Source organism: Aspergillus undulatus, assembly GCF_047715775.1.
Source record: "Aspergillus undulatus strain CBS 261.88 unplaced genomic scaffold BDV17scaffold_7, whole genome shotgun sequence".
Taxonomy (NCBI): domain Eukaryota; kingdom Fungi; phylum Ascomycota; class Eurotiomycetes; order Eurotiales; family Aspergillaceae; genus Aspergillus; species Aspergillus undulatus.
The window spans coordinates 42883-61460 of NW_027396611.1; the positions used below are offsets into that span (position 1 = coordinate 42883).

Below are 18578 nucleotides of genomic sequence, written 5' to 3' on the forward strand. Positions count from 1 at the left end.
CTGCGCGCTTGAGCCTCACTGATTGGGCCACCCCCCTCCCCCTCCTGCAACCACCGTCAGTCCGATGACCGGGCTTCAAGGGTGTTGACATCTTTTTTGCTAGTTCTCTATATTATCTTCCTAGGGGCTGGAGCTTCGGTGTAACATTCAGGCTGCTGTCTCGTGCACGGTTCACAACATCCATATCTCAAGTCAACTGCTATAAGTACAATTCTAGGCTACTCTATGTGATACATACATCACTTCCTAGGTAGATAATTGTTCAAGTATCCTGCCTGCAGCTGTACTCCCAACTCAATGCGGTGGTATATATACTGTCTGTCGCCCAGACCTCTGCCCATGATTTCCAAACAAACCAGAGCTGTAACCTGGCTCGCTCGAGGTGGGCGACGCGAGAATGATTTCCGCCAAGTCCATGTCGATCCGAGAGTCGGGCACAGTATGTCGAGTTATCTCGGAGCAGGATCACCACCGATTTTTCAAGGTGGCTATGGACTCAGATCTCTCGGCAATTATATCGTTCTGATGTTCACAAGCGTATAACGTTCCCATCACAGTTCGCTCACACAGCATTTTCAGATGTAGGCGATAGACTGGGCCCTCCATTTCCCTGGGATCCTTGGGCGCCTGGCTGGGTGGTTGCGGTCCCTTGTGGAGCGTTCGGGAACAGCTCGTTGAGCTTGGCGTATAGGTCGTTCAAGGCAGGTAGGTGCGGAGGTGGTGTCATGATGCCAGGCGCTGCAGGAACCACACCCGCAGACTTTTTTCCCTTGTCCGCCACGGTCGCCAAGTACCCAAGATTGAGTTGTAAGCGGCGCATGCAATTGGCATACTCAGGAGTTCGAGTGGCGTTTTTGTCTGGTGTCGATTCCGAGGTCGGCGATGAGTTTTTATCTTGCGACCCCTGCTGGGCGGACGGACCTCCCGCTTTACCGGACGTCTGAAGGTTAATAACCTCTTGCAACAGCATCGAGTTGATCTCCAAAAGAACAGATACGCGCTCCTTCTCACGCGTCACCGCGGCCGGGGATTGAACGGCTGGTGCCGAGCTTTGTGACGCGACCTGGGGGGTGGGAGTCGGCTGCTGAGCAGGAGCCATGGTCTTCGGTATACCTGAGGCCATGTTTTGCGAGAAAGACTGCGCTTGAGTCGCGGGAATGTTCGCGGTCGACGTTGTCGGCTGTAGGAAAGCACCGGTTGCGGGAGGCTGGGTGAATGGGGTTTGGAAGTTCGCGTGGGATCCTGACGACAGAAAGATAACACGTCAGTTCGAGTCTAACATCGATAACTAAAGTACTCTGTAGGAATTGGAGCTTGAGCGCGCGCAGAGCAGACTTCATCCAACGGAGGGACCGGTGGCTTCTCAGGAGACACGAGAAAAAGAAAACAACAAAGCAGGCGTACCTGAAGATTGTTGGGGAAAGGCGGGTGGCATCATCGATCCGCTAGCTTGGAGTGGTACAGCACCGAAAGAAGGCTGAGAGGGAGCATTCGACTGGGGGAAGGAAGGCATCTGGTTCGGGTAGTAGGGGAACTGCTGCGCATTGCCCTGCGCTGGGACTGGGTAACCCGGGTTGTGCTGCATTGGATAGCCGGAAGCGTTGGGGTCCATGGTCGCGGCGCGTTCAAAAGACTTGGAGACGCGAATAATATAATAATATCGTTGTTAAGAATAACAGGGTTAATGCGAAAGAGATCCCCAGTTTCTCTTGCGCCGGGCCAAGTCCGACTCGACGTCAACGCGCAGGCGGCAGAACAATGCGCAAGGCCAGAAGACCGTTTGGAATGGGGGTTTCAAGTAGAGACTCGAGAATGCAGGAAAAAGAAGGTCGCGATCACGGGCAAGGTGATTGGTTGCTAGAACGAGCGGTGGTGTCGAAAAGAGTGAATCGGGCTGATTGAAGCAAATCGGGCCAAAAGAAATTTGCTGGTCGACCGGCCTCGGCCGAACAGCTAATGCAATATTGGTGGAATTGCCTGGTGGTGAAAGAAGAAATGAGCAATTAACACAAGTTTACAGCATGATATTGAGAAAGTATTGTACAAGGGATCCAACAGCGCAACGGAGAAGATCAGGTTGGGGAGAAGACAACGACTTGAGGCCGGAGGTGTGGAGAGAGGTCAGGTGTCCCGTATGTATCTCTGTTCTGACCGTCTCAGTACATGTGTATGTTACGCGAGGGCCTAAGTAATCTGTAATATATTCTGTAATGTACGTCATGTACATACGCAGACATTGTCAGCACCTGAAGCTTACTGTCGTACTGTCCGCTGCTTCTCTCTCTCTGCGACTGCCTGTGAACCTTTCTTCATTCACCTCATCCCTCACAGCCTGTCAGATCTGGGAGCTGCTAAAGAGCCATGTCTTCTTTCTCAATGCTCCAATCAAAAGATATCCAAGGACAAATGACGCAGCTCAGCGCACAGATGGCAGCAGCTTCGCAGGGTTTGATTCAGCCAACCACTTTCGCACCCAAGAACACAGGCAAAGGACGGACAGAGTCCAGAGAACATCTTTTGTCGCTTCCACGGAGAAATGACTGGGTCAATCTATTATGATGCCCAGATTGCGTCTGCTTGGCTGTTTCACTCCGTGTGATAGATGGACGGATTGAATGCCGCATTGTTTGCATTCAGTAAGCGAACGACTGATTGCGTGGAAATTGTCGCCCAGATCGCTTCTGCGGAGCAATCGTCGAGGTGTCATGCTCTGCACCTGCTGGGTAGACAATGCAACCGGCTTGCGGTTCATCTTTGGGATACTTCCGGCCAGCCTTCAGACGCCCAAGCAAATATCAGAGACCTCAGGTCAGAGGCACGGACACCTTATCGAAGTGCTTCAGACCTTCTTCAACTCAATCTCGCAAAGAATACTCGCACAATTCCGTTTGGGTGATACGCCACAATGATCAACGTGACCAGTCATACATCTCCAAGTGGATCTATATGCAATGTCATATTCCCACGTCGACAGATCATACCCCTGGTATCTATCTACTACGCTGAAACAACCAATATGGCGCTGGATTACGCCGTCTAAAGGTACGAATGTATTTCTATTCCGGGGTTCGGCTTCAAACGGAAGAGGCGCCAATCTGCTGATTCGTCTTGGTTCCCTACGGACATCGACGAATTCCATCACGCCTTCAACAGTTGCCAATCAGTTGCTATGCTAGCTAGAAGCCGTAAATGAGCTAACGGAAGCCGATTTCTTGCATTCGCTTAACGGCATCAACGGTACGTCAAAGGACAAGCTTTGTCATCCTTGGTCGCTCTGGCCCCTATGCTCCGGCATTACCAGTACTCTAATTACGCCATCGCATCTCTTTTCCTTCCCAGGAACCAGGTGGATGGTTTCGCGGATATGCAGGTCCTCCTTCCAAGCCCCTAGCCTAATGCCAGGAGCCCAAACGGGACATGGTTCGTGAACATTTTCCGGGGCCACCAAACTCTTGTCGTTTTCGACATTTGTCCAGCTACGGATCTCTTACCGGACGCTGAGCTCAATAACGAACCTGGTTGAGTGATTGACCCACAACTTCAAGCACAAGCCCACATCGAGAGCCCGGCATATGAGTTATGGGAAACTCTGTTAAACAAGTGCGAAGATACGAGGAGAGACGGCCTGCCACTGGGCTTCAACAAGCGTCAATCGCTGAATTCGTCATGTTTCCACAGTATCTCTTTAGAATTCAGACTCATCATGCTGTCCAGCTCCGCCAAGGCGAAAGAAACGAGATTCTCTTGCTCGAGGCTGCCTTGAGCGTGTCTCTAAAGTGATAGCCATAATACATCCTAGACAATCTAGAACGATTACATGCCTTCGACTGTCTGTACACCAGAAGGCTAGTCTCAGCTTCTAGACTGTTGGTTCGTTCCGGGATGTTACAACCATAGCTATGATACGGCTGCTCGGAATACAGTGGCTTCCACAAAGTGTCAACACCGGTAGATCGCCATTGAAGATGTTAAATAAGGATGCAAAGGTGCATTAGTCTGGAACACCAGACTCATCAGAGTTCCATGATCCCAGTCGATGTCGCCTTCTGGGTCCCGCGTTGCCACGCTATCAAAAAGCTTCCTGCGCTGAGCCTATTGTACCGATGGCGATATTCGGCCTGGGGGTTTGATAGTACGTGGAGACGGTCTTCCGTAGTTCCTGGTTTGCCTTAATAACACATCTCCGACCGGCGCATATACGGGGTAGTTCCCAACTGCCTACCCAATATCTTGCGGATGCGAAGCACCAAGAGTGGATCTGACGATTGAAGAATTGCTTCTTTTTCCGTTTTATATTGCTCTCGCAGGATTCTAGCTCTCGGATCTCCGTCTCGCTCTTCTTCTTTAAGTCGTGGCTTTCCTTGTGTCTTTCAGTCAACTCTCCAGACCAACTCCAGACCAAGCAAGCATTCTTCAACATACACAAAACTGGATTTGCACTTAGTTGTCCTTTTTTGAAGCGTTCTCTTTTCTGCATCATCTTTCTTCGTACCGGACTAGAAAACTCTGGTGCGTATTTCCTTCGATGGTGAACAGGTGACCAAAGACTGACTTAGTCCCTAGTCCGCTGCAGTTGCAATGGACGCGCCATTGGACTGCTTATCGACCTACCATTTCGCACTTTTATACATTGACGAGAGTGGCAAACTACGCTTCGAAGCCTCTTCGTCAATTGCAAATGATTGCCACACCATACTGTCGCCTGAAGCAATGAGCTCCTTCTTGAAGGCTGTCGCATATTCCGAAGACGGGACAAAACCTGCTGGTAGGAAGCCTATGCCTGATTTGTTTGACCAGTAGCTGATTCTACCAGGCTCGTTAGGTGGTAATTTCGGAGTTCAGGGTCGGCGGAGTCCATTTTCTCCCGAGTCGCCCGTGATTTCATGCTATAGCCGCAGATCCTCCATGTGCGTTCCCTGCTCCCTATGTCAGTATAAGCCCTAACACTTGCAGTTCTCAAACCGTCGACGAGAACAAGAAACGAAAACGAAAATCACATGAATACGTTCTACCAATGAGCCTAACATGTTATTCAAAGAGCATGCTTCCAATCGGCAACCGGAATCTGCTGCGGAAGTACTACGAGGAGGCGTTCGTTTGCCTGCAGCAGACCAACTGTCGCATCTTAGCAAAAGCCTATGTCAAACTTGTTGAACCACGGAAGCAAGTCAGCTACCCGTACAACGGCCACAAAACCATCGCCGGTGTTCCTCACCAGTACGACCCCGAGGAGACAAAACCTCCCTGGTGGCCAGTGGGTGTTACCCATCGCGAGCCCGACCACCTTCGGAAGCCAGGTAAGCTAAGCAGCATAATTATGTTGGAGAGGTGCTAATCTTCATAGACCGGATTCGTCTCCTCGTTCACATTCTATGTGAGCTCCGCGAGAGCCACGCAATCACTGTCGAGAAGCTCAAAGAGGCAGACCAGTCCATTCGTCGTCAGATCATGCCCGTTGAACGCCTTCAAGTCTTGGATGAGATCTACCGAGTTCGGAAAGAGGAAGAACGTTACCTTGACGGCGGCAGTTCTGGTATGCTCCACTCTCCTGCCACAAACGCAGTCACTGACTCCGCGGCAGACAGCCATGCAGTCGTATACGTCTCCCGGGTACATCTCCCAGACGTAGCAGACTCCCAAACATCATTCTACTCACCCACAGCCTCATTCTCACACTCCGACAGCTCATACCGCCATGACGTCCCCGGCCTAGAATCTCACACCTCCGTTTTCCCCTCAAATTTCTCTTCAAGCGACACCTCCATCTCGCGAAGGGAAGCAGACACAACGCCGAACCCTATCCAACCCATTTCTGCCGCTCCAACCGTCGTCCCAGCCGTCCCGACTACGTGGGACACATGCCATCTCCCAGTACCAGTCTCGTCATCATTACCACCGATCAACTCCGCCATCGGTCATCCCAGCATAGGCTCCTCCACAACCTCGTATCCTTTTAGCTACCACACGTCGATCTACCCGCACCACGAGCCCACGCCTGCGTACGACGTGCAGGCTCAGGCCTTCACCATGGAATCATATCAACAGCCGCATCAACAACACCCGCCACCTCATATCTCTCACCAAGAGAGTGGATACCAAACTAACCTGCCACCTCAGACTTCAATGTCTCCCATGGGTTCGGGCGCTCAGGGATCCGGAACCGGATATCCCCATCCTTACTATTTCGGCTACTGACTCTAACTTTTCCCGCCCATTGTATATTATGTAGACTATTACTGTACTATCAGACTTGTTTAATCGTGTTCGTGTTCCTTGACTTAGCGTGTTTGTTAGACATTCTTTCTTCGTTTCTTTGTTCGTGTCTTTGTTTTCTTTTTCTTTTTAGCGGGGTCTGGGAGTTTGAGTTTGCGGCATCTTGATCTTCGGCGTTACATCAAAAAGTTTTCCTCCGTTCTACAGAGTGTATATTACGTGTATATAATCTCTCAATGTTTAGTCAAACGGTATCGCCCACCGGGCTTCATCACTTAACCTCTTCATCCAGCGAGTTCCGGAGCCAGCTCCGCTCGTTTCAAAGTTTTATCAGGCAGATTCCAGCTCATACCATACCCTCTATGTACCTTCTAGGTTTCTCCCACCACCTAGTGTATAGACAACACCATATTTAGTAGATCCGATCCATAGGGCTAACACACCGACCCTAATACTTACGCTTATCAGGCGTCCCATCAACAACAACCCTCCACTAATTGAAATGATCTACCGTCCCACCAAACGCATTTTGGTAAATGCCATTGTAGAACTCGTCCTTGATCGCTTGCACACTATCCGCGATGTTATTGAAGCTGGGGGGCGATTTGGGCTTATCGGACTGTATTTCGAGATTTTCATAATTAGTTGTGGGAAGTTGGAGCACGGTAGACTCAGTTAAGGTAAACTCACATCATTACACCAAAGCACCGCATCCCCATGCGAACAACTAGCCTGATAGCACTCGTTGGGTTCAAGGAATGGCTTCCCGCTTACTTTTCGTAGGTTATGTACAGACACTTCCTCTTTCTTATACTACTACGGAGTTTAAAATAATAGCTAAGTAATGTTTACTAGTAGTCGACGATATCACGCCATAGGCTTCAGCTTCATCCAGCCCAGTCAGGTCCAGGTCAGCTCAGCTCAAGCTTACTTCAAATTCAACAAAGCACCTGAGCACCTCAGATGCTAGCAGATGCCCTTCCAGCCCACCTCAGTCTCCATCGTATCCATCAACAGCCCTGCACACTATCAAAACTCCCAGGCGTCCTATTAATCCAAACACGCTAATTATCCCCATGATCCAAAGTCCCAGCAATCTTCCCATTATTCCTCCCAAAAGAGCATATGTCCTTGATGACCTGCACGCCATCGGCAATGTTATTGTAGCTGGGAGGGTCTTGGATTTGTCGCCCTATATGTTGCAATATTGTTAGCATTTACTTCATCCTTCCGGACAGGTGTCGAAAGGCATAAAGGTGAGAGCACATACATAATTCTTCCATATAATCGCAGCCCCTTTCGTGCATCTCACGAGTTTCGTGTCGCCCGGCTCAAGCGTTGATTTTCCGGGCATTTTGCGGATCGCTTCGATGTGGTCTGTTATTGTCTCGGTGAGGGCGACGCTTGTTCCGTGCGCAGTTGTGATCCTAGCGATTTGTTAGGTGCGAGATAGAGGTAAAGTTGTGAGAGGGTTCCTCTTCTCCTTGAGGAGTCGTTTGGCCATTGTAGCTGACACGGTGGGAGGAGGAGGGATGGTTGAGTTGTGGAGGGATAGAGAGGGGCTTGGGGCGCCGATTTGTGGGAACTGTAGGTGAGGGTATTAGTCAGTGCATTGATCCATGTATTGGTCTGTTGTGAGGTTAATGATGGGTGAATCGTCATGATTGCCCGGTGATGGTGTTTAGTTAGGGTTGAGGAGGGCTAGGAAAGACGTACAGCAGACGCCATCACGGCGCAAAGAGCAAAAACGATGGCGACGAGAAGGCGCTACGTGTTTTCTTTTGTCTTTTCTTCAAGAAACCCGTCTTGGTATGTTTAGGGGATATCGATCGTAAAGTTTGAAGGAATATGGGCAGGGCATGTTGCATAGGTATTTATGCCTGCCTCGAGTAGTCTTTCATGGCTAGCACACAAGCAAAGCACGCATACGACAGCCCAGGTGACTGGCTGACACGAGCCCAGAGTAGAGATAAGTAAAGACGCTCCTGCTCCTGCTTCTGTTATCTTGCTCTCACACTTACTCTCGCCGTTTTCATCATGAGCTGAATAGACCTGAACCCTGTAAAAAAGTTTTAAGCTTTGATATTCAAGCTTTGACGCAATCTGAGACGCCGACGGTATTCCTCCAAAGAAACTTGGAACTGCAAGTGACTTGACTGCCAACTGGTATACAAACAAAGAGCCGCTTGAATGAATAAGCGCTTTGAATGAGACCCATGCTGCGTATCCTCAGCTGGCCGGGATTGTTGTTTCAGGGTGATTATTTTCCGCATGCATCAAGGGGACTTTGATATGGCTCGAACGGACGTCGTCTTGGAGTAATGTAAGAATATTGACATGACAGGGTTTCTTTCTATAGACGGTCTATGTAAATTTACTTCGTAACACATAACTTTCTTGGATTTCGTTTGCGGAGACATTTTGCCCCCTGTCTAGCGGATCGTCTGGGGACGATGATGTGGTGCTGAGGTCTGCATCTGTGGCTGCCCTAATCTAGACCTAAAGCCGGCCCGGAACCCACCTATGATTGTGGTCCCGTCTCTGCTTGTGGAAGAACTCAGCTTGAATCAAGGCTCACAATCACCAACCGGCACATGGTCCGCATCTAGAGTCTGCTGCAGACAGACAGGCGTACGCTGTGAAGAAGCTTCTTTGAGGGAAGCTGGTTGACAAAGCAGAGGCTGGGCGGTTTGATGCCTATCCTATTCCAGGACTGAACGGTCGGTTGTCATCGCTTCAACCCTCCCTGCGCGCCTTCATAGCCGCAATAAACTCCTTACTCTTCCCGCTCGGCACAACATAAATCCTCACCAACTCGTCCACAACCTCAACCTTACTCCCGCTGAGAATCTGCAAGAGCGGGATCTTCTTGCCGGCCTTGATAAGACCCCCAGTATGTGTATCCATATAGCAATCTACGTTGCCAATCGTATACTCCTTCTTGGTATCCCACGGCAGCGGAAAGATATAGTCCAGATGGTCCTCAATGCAGGTCGCCTCGGGGAATCCCTTGATGAAGTCCGATTGCGCATCCATCGGGTAGAGGAGGACAGTCGGGAACTCGAGCGTGCTTTCGGGGGATAACGGGTCCGGCGTGAGTCTGATATTCGCGTCTTCCATCTCGGGCGGCTGGTTAGTTTTGCGGGTGCGGATTTTGCGCGCAAGGAGGGCGGTACTGAGGAGGGTCTTTTCTTTCTTGGTTCGCTCGTCTTCGGCGGCGCGTTTGGCAGCTATACGTTCGAGGGAGGCCTTGCGGTCGGAGATCTTCGATGATACCGCAGCTAGAGGCTTGTTATTCGGGTCCAGGGCTAGACCGCGCTTCGCGACGTCTTCTGCTTCGGGGATCTTATCGAGCGCATAGAGCGCCATTGCGGAGCGATAGTATGCTTTGATGTTTCGGGGGTTGAGCTTCAGGACAGCGGCGCAGTCGAGGGTGGTTGAACGGTAGTTCTCTACATTACCAAGTCAGCTCCGTCCCTCTCAATACACTCCGGAATGGGTTCAGGTCGCAACATACTCAATTCCAAATGACACAACGCGCGATTGATATACGACGCCTCCTCAACCTCGCTCTGCAACTTCTCCTCCTCCTTCTCATCCTCCGGCTTATCCCACTTCTGCTCCTTCGAGCGCAGCACCGCAATCCCCTTGGTATAGTACTCCTTAGCATCAATCCACCTCTTCTCCCTCGCGGCCTCATTCCCCTGCTCGCGGAAGTTCTGCGCCACATCACCGCGCGTGCCCTCGTTCTGCAGCGCGCGCAGGGCATCAAGCATGATATTTTCGCCGTGTTCATCGCCCGCCTTGCTAATGTCCGTCATGAACAGCGGCGTCTTGTTCAAGATGTCTGCTAGTTCGTCGGTAGTGTGAGACTCCACAGCCGCCATTGCCGGCGGAAGATTCGGCTTCTGCGCATCCTTCTCGAGTTGTCGTAGTCTTTCTTCGTTGCCGGGGACGGGGAGCTCGGGGCCGGCTGTTGGTGGGGTGGACGGTTTTGGAGGGGGTTTGTTCAGGTCCATCGACTCGTCGAAGTCGTCGGGGAGTTCTTCTATTTGTGGGTGAGACATTTTGAAGGTATTTTTGGGCCAGTGGGCAGTTTTGAGGGGTATGGAAGGGGCTGGTGAGGGGTTGTTGGGCTGTTTCTTTCGGCGGACGACGATGCGGAGGAGAAATTTTGAGACAAACAGGACAAACTGGTGGGGAGGGTTAGCCCTATACTGATGCCCTTGCCAGACGGTATGTATTGGAGTTCAGAATGGACAGAGGTTGAGTTATTGCTTGGGTCGCTATCTGGCTTTGTAGTATAGATAGTGGATATGCAGTAGGTTGTGGTTTCTTTGTTGAAAATGGCACGGCGTTTGCTTGACTATGAGGGGAAATTCTTTGTGCAGGAACAGATATATATCTTGACATCCCATATCATCATGACAGCGTTCAACTGCTCTACAAAGCTTACTGCTCTACAATCTTCTACATTCAAACTGCGCATCTACTACACTTACCAAGATGAACGAGTTCACGGCATCGGCATCCAGGCTCCGAGATCTCCCAAGCCTTACCGGTGATCAAAAAACCGACCTCCTAGACTCCATCGCGAAGAAAATGACCACTACAATCCTCGCCATCTCTCGAGAAATATCCCGCGGCAATCTAGACCCAGATAACACCGCGCCCTTCCACAAATTCATCACCACCATCCAGCGCAACGAGCGAGCGCAGCTTCGGAAATTAGAGCGCAAAGTGGCACGGTATCAGCGTCGAACAAGACTATGGCGAGCGGAGCGCCGGCAGATACGAAGCATTCTTGCGGACTTGGTTCAGCGGACGGAGAAAGTGGTTTTGCATCGCAAGGCGCAAACTGAAGCTGAAGCTGGAGTTGAAGTGCCGGAGGATAGATAAGGGTTCGCGATCACATTCAGAGTCGGAATCAGGTGGCCGGGTCCATGGTTTGCACGTCGATTTCAGCGAATCATCGATGGCACAGTAATGGGAATCGAGACTGGTCCGGGGATATATTATGGAGACGCTGGTCAACGGGGAAATTCCGAGGTTGTTCGACTTCGACGTTTGGATATTCGCGATCCCTCTCGGCCGGGTCGTGTGTCGGCTATTGTTCAACGGTTTCTGCGATAGAAGGATAGAATTGTTAGAAATGATAGAATTAATTATCGTGACCAACCTGATGCCTTGTCTATAATATTCGAAATTCAGAAATATCCGCCGCTCCGGCACCGTAGGAGAAGAGAAGGGGACAACCTCGGCATTTGACGTGTTCTTGGCTGAAATCCGCATTTTCGGGAGGCCGAGGCTCCACTGCGCTCGCTGGATTCCCCAGTGCATGTGGTCGCCATCCTGGAATACCTTCATTCCTTCACTCTCGTCATTCTCCTTCTCCCTATTCATCCTCCTCACATTTTCATAACCCTCGCAATGAGCAAATCGAGAGATTACGCCGCCGTCCGGCGCGACATTGCCGCCCAGCTCAAGAAACCAGACTACGACGATGGCAGCGCAGGACCCGTCTTCGTCCGTCTAGCATGGTTTGTCTCCCCCAGACCACTCATCGACTTCCATCATCATGGCATTGCGTACTAACACCGTCAAGGCACTCATCAGGCACATACGACGTTGAAAGCGACACAGGCGGCTCGAACGGCGCGGGCATGCGCTACGAAGCCGAAGGCGGCGACCCCGCAAACGCCGGCCTCCAATTCGGGCGCGCCTTCCTCGAACCTGTGAAAGAGAAACACCCCTGGATCACATATAGCGACTTGTGGACGCTCGCCGGCGTTGTCGCAGTCGCCGAGATGGGCGGACCCGAGATCCCCTGGGCCCCCGGCCGCACCGACCACGTCGACGACAGCAAAGTACCCCCGCGAGGCCGACTGCCCGATGGTGCACAGGGCGCCGACCACCTTCGCTTTATCTTCTACCGCATGGGCTTCAACGACCAGGAGATTGTGGCGCTGGCGGGCGGACATAACCTTGGCCGATGCCATACCGATCGGAGCGGGTTCCAGGGACCATGGGTGAACAACCCGACGCGATTCTCGAATCAGTTCTTCAAACTGCTGTTGAATCTGGAGTGGAAGACGAAGAAGTTGGAGAATGGCGTGAGTCAGTTTGTGTATGTTGATCCGGACGCGGAGGACCATGAGGAGCCGCTCATGATGCTGCCGACGGATATTGCGCTGCGGGATGATCCTTCGTTCCGCCCATGGGTTGAGAAGTATGCGAAGGACAAGGATTTGTTCTTTGATCACTTCTCGAAGGCGTTTGCTAAGTTGATCGAGTTGGGTATCCAGCGGGATGCGAGCGGTGCGGTCACCAACACGGATAATGTCAAGGGAGGTTATATCTCAGCGCCGAAGAAGAGTGATAAGCCGACTGGGCCACCGCGTCCTCATACAGCGCAGCGTGAGCGTGCTCGTCTGTGATGGAGGTTGGTGTTTGGTTGATTTGTATAGATTGATTGCATGCACTATTTTGGTTCTGTAAGATTTAGTGTTAGAAGGATACAACCTCGGTTGTTTAGACAATATACCTTCAAAGAGACACATTGCTTCAGTCTTCAGGCAGGGACTACTGGGATTTAAAGGAAGCGACAGCGGTCAGACCCCGATCAAATGCGGGGAAGGCCTCCTGTCTGTCTGGGGTCCTTGGCTAGTGCTGGTGCCTCCTCGGCAACTTCAAATACATTGTCCATGATTGGTAGATTTCTAAGTCCATTCAACAAAGCTACTATCAGTGTTTTCTTGTACCTCGACGAAGGACACATTTTAAATTCAAGTTGGCGAATCACAACTGCAATACCTCTTGCTTGTCATTGGCCTGTACTGGATATAGATAGCAATCTCAGATCAAGCAGGAGGAAGCTGGGAAGCGAATGAAAGCCCAGCAACTAAGAGCTGCCCGCTCAGGAATAAGGTTGACTGCAAAGCGGGATTCTGATACTACGAGAAGTCACAACTACATTCCGTACTTTGAACCAAGTTCACCCACTGCTAATCTTGAACTCATCGAAGAAGGAAGTGGCGACTCTGGCTATTGGAGGAGGAAGGCGCAGTAGTCATACGCTAAAAAGTACCAATTCACGTGACTATATGCTCTCGTGACCGACTAGCCCGATTTATCCTAAGCGGGTAGTCAAGCGAGCCCTTTCGCGACCATTCCTAACTGGGTTAACCGGATCCCACAACGGGCGAGCAAAGTTGAAGCCGCCGAAGCCCTCGACTTGACCTCCTTCTCACACCTCTCGCTGTCGACAATCACATCGCGATCCCGTTCGCGCCCATCGCCCATCATGTGTACGTGCTACATCTAGCATCCCTTTCCTGCTCTATGCTTTCATCTCGACTCTTTGCTCTGCTTTGCTGTGTTGCTGTGTGCGATGGAAATTGAAGGTGATGGACCGGGAGGAGGGTTTTCGAAAATGCAGCAGATCAGACAACGAGATGATTCCGAATTTTCCACAACATTGCAACGCCCCTCGATGGCAAGGGAATTTGGCTGACTGGATTTTTTTTTCTCTCATACAGCGCTCGTGTCCGGCGAGAAGACGAACTTCCAGTACATCCTTCGTCTGCTCAACACCAATGTTGACGGCAAGGAGAAGATTATGTACGCCTTGACCCAGGTCAAGGGTGTCGGTCGCCGTTACTCCAACTTGGTCTGCAAGAAGGCCGATGTTGACCTCAACAAGCGGTATGTCCTCGATTTTTATCCCGCATCCGAAAAACGCACACAACGCACAAACCACAAATCAAATCAGCCCACCCCACAAACTCATTCATCAACGGCAAAAGAATAAACCCATCTAACGGAATACTCACAGTGCCGGTGAACTCACCACCGAAGAGCTCGAGCGCATTGTCACCATCCTCCAGAACCCTACCCAGTACAAGATCCCCGCCTGGTTCCTGAACAGACAGCGCGACATTGTCGACGGCAAGGACTCCCAGGTCCTCTCCAACTCCCTCGACTCCAAGTACCGTGAGGATCTCGAGCGCCTCAAGAAGATCCGCTCCCACCGCGGTCTCCGTCACTACTGGGGTCTCCGTGTCCGTGGTCAGCACACCAAGACCACCGGCCGCCGTGGACGCACCGTCGGTGTCAGCAAGAAGAAGGGCTAAAGATATGCGCAAATCGTCCTTTTTTTGCGTGGGGAACTGGGGGCTTTTCCTTGTTGTTGCATGTTGGTGTGTTTTTTAACGAATACCTGACTTGCGGGTATCTGGCCCGGAAAATGAAAAGAATCATACCAATGAAATGAAAAAATCAGTCAAATCCTTCTTACGCTTGGATGAGTAGACAGACAAGACGGCTATGCTCTCGTGCATTCATCTCGTTCGTTATGGTGTACGATTGTAGCACACCTTCGCCCTTGAAGCATCGACAACGCGGACCGAAGTAGAATTCAACCCACCATTTGCTGTTTCTCGTATCAAACAAGTACAGATGAGATAGTACGTAGGATTGTGTCTCGTTACCCCGGCTACTTGCGGAGGCTCGCCACCGTGCATCTATCTATCATCTATGGCTCGCAAGGTTGCTGACCGGTTTCTCGCCAACAGCGAGACGACCTGTATTTTTCTACGCAATGAAAATTACAATCAGTGTCCTTCGTGATGGGTGATCGGATATATACATCGGTACCGGGTAACTGGCTTATGATGGATTGAAATATATATTATGTTGGGTCAGTTCGGAGACAGTAGCTTAGGACAGTCTATATAGAGGAAATAGAGACTAGTCATACATTGCAAAACATGACAAAGTCTGAAAAGGACATCTCGCATTGGCAAAGGATCAAATGTATAACTAGCGAAAATCGTGTTCGGAGCGACTAAAAGGAAACAGAAATTACAGCACATTCAATGCGTGCAAACTGACGGACTCAATCCGCCTCATCTAAAACCACTCACCATCCAACCAGCGGTTGAAGAAGTTGATGGAAGACTCGGGCTGGTCCATAGGGACCATGTGGCCGGCGCCGTAAATGCGCATGAAGGTGAAGTTACCGTGGCTCTTAATTTGACCAATCTTCTTGTCGGAGTCGTCCTTGAGATCTTCAAGGGCAAGAGGAGCGTACTCCTCCTGGCCGGGCCACTCGAGGGCCTCTGTCCAGGCCTTGTTTCCGAGCCAGTTGCAGATGAAGTCGGCATCACCGGCGTAGATGAGAACGGGGATCTGCTCCAGGATGCCGGGGACGAGACGGTGGTACGGCTTCATCCAGTCACCGTGGAAGAGGAAGTTGCGGTTGATGTCGAAGTTGCAAGAGTCGTAGCCCTCAACTTCAGCACCGACAGCCTCGCGGACCTCGGCCTTGTTCAGGTAGTCCGAGACGTAGCCCATGCCCTTGTAGCAGAGATTGCTGGAGTCCTCGCACTTGCCGCGGATGTCATAGACGTTCTGGCCGGTTTGCTGGTAAGGAGCGAGGAGGGCGTTGTTACAGTAGATGGAGGCAGGGACACAGAGCCAAGCGCTCTCGCTGCTGTAGCAAGACTCAATCATAGACTGGCAGCGACCGAGAGCATTGTCCATGGAGCGGCAGCTGCTCTCATCCAGCACAGCAGGGTAGCCACCGTCACCGCAGGCCATGGGGCGGTAGTACTCGTACTGAGTGAGACCGTCGGTCAAGCCGTTACCGATCAGGACAGACTTCAAGTTGATGTTACGCTTCTGGTGAGAGAGTATCTCAGAAGTGAAAACGGGAATGTAATGGCCAGCGTAAGACTCTCCAGCGATATGGAAGTCCTGCTTGGCATATTCAGGGAACTGCTTGAAGAAGAGGGTGAGCAAGGCGTAGACGTCCTTGCCAGCAGCAACTGTGTCGCTGACGGGGTTGTTGCTGTATGAGTAGCCAACGTTGACGGGCTGGTCTAGGAAGATCACGGAGGCGTTGGAGTTCCATGAGTATTCGTTGTAGATAGGCTTGATGTTCTCACCAATGCTGCTGGGTCCGAGCTCAAGGAAGAGACCAGTGAGGGAGGAGCAGCCAGGGCCACCGTTCAGCCACAGGACAACGGGGTCGTTCTCGGGGTCATTACGCGACTCGAAGAACCCTAAGCAGTTAGCACATCGCCATACTCACTAATGGATTCAACGACTTACAGTAGAAGAGATGCTTATCATTCTCGTTATCATCCAGATAACCGGTGTACTGCTTCACACCGGGGTCGATGCCGAGCGAGGATGGGTCCGTCTTCTTGATGCGAAGATCATAGGCCTCGAGTTTACCCTCGACATCCCTCTCCTTCTCGCCATTCTCCCCAGTTACCCAGACGCTCTGGACATCGGAGCCACGAACGATGTGATCCCAGTGTGAGTCCGGGCGACGGGTGTGCTTCTTGGGCAGAGAGAAGACAGGGTTGTGGTCGAAAGAGTTGGGGAAAGCGTTCGCAACCTCTTCCCACAGTCCACGAGCCTCATCAGAAAGAGACTTGAGCGACTCCTGGAAAGCCTCAAGGGGTTTGTTGACCTTAGGGATGGATTCCTTCACAGTGTCCTGGAAGGTGTTTCCGAAGTCCTGGAGGCCGCCGAGGACCTGCTGGGCAGGGGACGCAGCGGTGGCCGCTCCGACCAGCAATGTAGCCGGTAAAACTCTCATGATGAAAATGATGTGGTTTCAACGAAGATAATGATCGATGTTTGATGAGTTGTGAAGAGTAAAAGAGCCGAAATGACGGTACCAAGGTAGTACCTAGGCAGCTGAGGACCTCCGAGGCGCGAGCTTATCATCAATGCAGGCCAAGGCGGCGAAAGCCAGGCAGGTGAGAAGATGGAAGAACAACTCACGATGAGATAGGTCCTGTAGCCTGAAAGAAGAAGCTAGATGACAAGCTACTTACTGACGAGATACAAGATGAGAAGGAAGAGATGAGGAGAGACGGGCAGTTGGGGAGTTGGGGCGGTGGCAGGCGATGACGATTGACGCCGATAGCAACCGGAAGGCGGCCAATCAGAGCCCCGTGCCTCACATGGTCACGGGGAAGCCCGGTCACGAGACCCGGCAGTCACTCTGCTGAGTCATCATTGCTGGACAGCCCGCAGCATGTGACGTTGGTTATCGATACTGGCGGGCACGATTTTATCTCCCAGCGAGGGACCTGGGAAAACTGACATCTTACTCGCATATTTTTCTTATTCGAACTCTGTATAGAAGTAGAGTCAGCCAGCCTCTTTACTCGGGGACACCGTCAAGATGCCCATCAACCAGCCATCCAACCAAATAAAATTTACAAACGTCTCCGTCGTGAGACTGAAAAAAGGTCCGTCAACCCACCACCTTCTTTCCTTCCAAGCGACCTCTAACCTTTCTGCTTGATCCCCAGGCAAGAAACGCTTCGAACTAGCCTGCTACAAAAACAAACTCCTCGAATACCGCTCAGGCGCCGAAAAGGACCTCGACAACGTCCTCCAAGTCCCAACGATCTTCCTCTCCGTCTCAAAAGCCCAAACCGCGCCTTCAGCCGAACTCACAAAGGCCTTCGGTTCCGACACACCAGCCGATGAAATCCGACAGGAGATTCTACGCAAGGGCGAAGTGCAAGTTGGCGAGCGCGAGCGGAAGGAAATCGCGGAGCGGGTCGAGAAGGAATTACTGGATATTGTCTCGGGCAGATTGATTGACCCGACGACGAAGCGGGTGTACACGCCGGGCATGATTTCAAAGGCGTTGGATCAGTTGACGGCTGCTAGTGGGCAGTTGGGACAGCAGCAGGCACATGCGCAAAACGGGGGTGGGGAAGATGGAGCGGGCGACGAGGATGCGGCGCCGGCGCAACAGAAAAAGCCGCTGTGGACGGGTGTGAACCCGAATAAGTCGGCGAAGAGTCAGGCGCTTGAAGCTATGAAGGCCCTCATTGCGTGGCAGCCTATTCCGGTTATGAAGGCGCGGATGCGGCTTCGCGTTACGTGTCCTGTGTCGTTGTTGAAGCAAAGCGTCAAAGCTGCGGCTCCGGCTTCATCGAATAAGGAGGAGGAGTCGCCGTCGGGCGCTGGCGGTGGTGGCAAGAAGAACAAGAAAGGTGGGAAGGGGAAGAAGTCGGCTCGGAAGGACGACTCTGATTCCGAGGGTGAAGCTGTGCCTGCGCAGCCAAAGGGGCCGAGCAACGTCAAGGAAAAGATTCTCAGCTACATCGAATCGATCGAGTCGCAGGAAATCGCCAGCGACGAATGGGAAGTTGTAGGGTTCGCGGAGCCTGGTGCTTTCAAGGGCATTAACGAGTTTGTTGGCAATGAGACGCGGGGACGAGGACGAGTAGAGGTTTTGGATATGGCGGTTACTCATGAGGATTAGATTTGCTATGGAATGACCATTATGGATAGAATTGACAGCGATGATTGATGATAAAACGCATGGA

The 18578-nt window shown here is 51.6% G+C and overlaps 9 protein-coding genes across 9 annotated transcripts; 5 read left to right on the forward strand and 4 right to left on the reverse strand.

The window, feature by feature from the left end:
* Positions 1-122: 122 nt before the first annotated feature.
* BDV17DRAFT_254740 (uncharacterized protein) lies at positions 123-2136 on the reverse strand. The gene is made up of 2 exons (XM_073756818.1): positions 1405-2136; positions 123-1242 (listed from the first exon to the last, which is right to left on the reverse strand). Exons 1-2 carry the CDS (start codon positions 1610-1612, stop codon positions 563-565), a joined length of 888 nt encoding a protein of 295 aa, XP_073618850.1. The 5' UTR covers positions 1613-2136; the 3' UTR covers positions 123-562.
* A 2442-nt stretch (positions 2137-4578) lies between these two features.
* On the forward strand, positions 4579-6195 carry BDV17DRAFT_279724 (DUF2841 domain-containing protein; the record flags this gene model as incomplete). The annotated part of the gene is made up of 4 exons (XM_073759763.1): positions 4579-4765; positions 4814-4907; positions 4954-5297; positions 5345-6195. The coding sequence occupies 4 exons, from the start codon at positions 4579-4581 to the stop codon at positions 6193-6195; spliced, it is 1476 nt and encodes a 491-aa protein (XP_073618851.1).
* A 1082-nt stretch (positions 6196-7277) lies between these two features.
* Positions 7278-7941, reverse strand: BDV17DRAFT_288111 (uncharacterized protein; the record flags this gene model as incomplete). Its single annotated transcript, XM_073761323.1, has 4 exons — positions 7278-7405; positions 7480-7640; positions 7728-7798; positions 7930-7941. The coding sequence occupies 4 exons, from the start codon at positions 7939-7941 to the stop codon at positions 7278-7280; spliced, it is 372 nt and encodes a 123-aa protein (XP_073618852.1).
* Positions 7942-8476: 535 nt separating this feature from the next.
* Positions 8477-10338, reverse strand: BDV17DRAFT_254746 (HSP70/90 family co-chaperone CNS1). The gene is made up of 2 exons (XM_073756819.1): positions 9731-10338; positions 8477-9665 (listed from the first exon to the last, which is right to left on the reverse strand). Exons 1-2 carry the CDS (start codon positions 10278-10280, stop codon positions 8950-8952), a joined length of 1266 nt encoding a protein of 421 aa, XP_073618853.1. The 5' UTR covers positions 10281-10338; the 3' UTR covers positions 8477-8949.
* A 303-nt stretch (positions 10339-10641) lies between these two features.
* BDV17DRAFT_254747 (uncharacterized protein) lies at positions 10642-11456 on the forward strand. The gene has a single exon (XM_073756820.1). It carries the CDS (start codon positions 10720-10722, stop codon positions 11110-11112), a length of 393 nt encoding a protein of 130 aa, XP_073618854.1. The 5' UTR covers positions 10642-10719; the 3' UTR covers positions 11113-11456.
* A 43-nt stretch (positions 11457-11499) lies between these two features.
* On the forward strand, positions 11500-12745 carry BDV17DRAFT_213531 (peroxidase). Its single transcript, XM_073755476.1, has 2 exons — positions 11500-11753; positions 11819-12745. Exons 1-2 carry the CDS (start codon positions 11644-11646, stop codon positions 12648-12650), a joined length of 942 nt encoding a protein of 313 aa, XP_073618855.1. The 5' UTR covers positions 11500-11643; the 3' UTR covers positions 12651-12745.
* A 728-nt stretch (positions 12746-13473) lies between these two features.
* On the forward strand, positions 13474-14499 carry BDV17DRAFT_254751 (40S ribosomal protein uS13). Its single transcript, XM_073756821.1, has 3 exons — positions 13474-13520; positions 13752-13917; positions 14048-14499. Exons 1-3 carry the CDS (start codon positions 13517-13519, stop codon positions 14343-14345), a joined length of 468 nt encoding a protein of 155 aa, XP_073618856.1. The 5' UTR covers positions 13474-13516; the 3' UTR covers positions 14346-14499.
* Positions 14500-14868: 369 nt separating this feature from the next.
* Positions 14869-17140, reverse strand: cp3 (carboxypeptidase C PRC1). The gene is made up of 2 exons (XM_073756822.1): positions 16327-17140; positions 14869-16277 (listed from the first exon to the last, which is right to left on the reverse strand). The coding sequence occupies exons 1-2, from the start codon at positions 16820-16822 to the stop codon at positions 15124-15126; spliced, it is 1650 nt and encodes a 549-aa protein (XP_073618857.1). The 5' UTR covers positions 16823-17140; the 3' UTR covers positions 14869-15123.
* Positions 17141-17301: 161 nt separating this feature from the next.
* On the forward strand, positions 17302-18538 carry BDV17DRAFT_254757 (guanine nucleotide exchange factor SDO1). The gene is made up of 2 exons (XM_073756823.1): positions 17302-17483; positions 17547-18538. The coding sequence occupies exons 1-2, from the start codon at positions 17417-17419 to the stop codon at positions 18512-18514; spliced, it is 1035 nt and encodes a 344-aa protein (XP_073618858.1). The 5' UTR covers positions 17302-17416; the 3' UTR covers positions 18515-18538.
* The last annotated feature ends 40 nt before the right edge of the window (positions 18539-18578 follow it).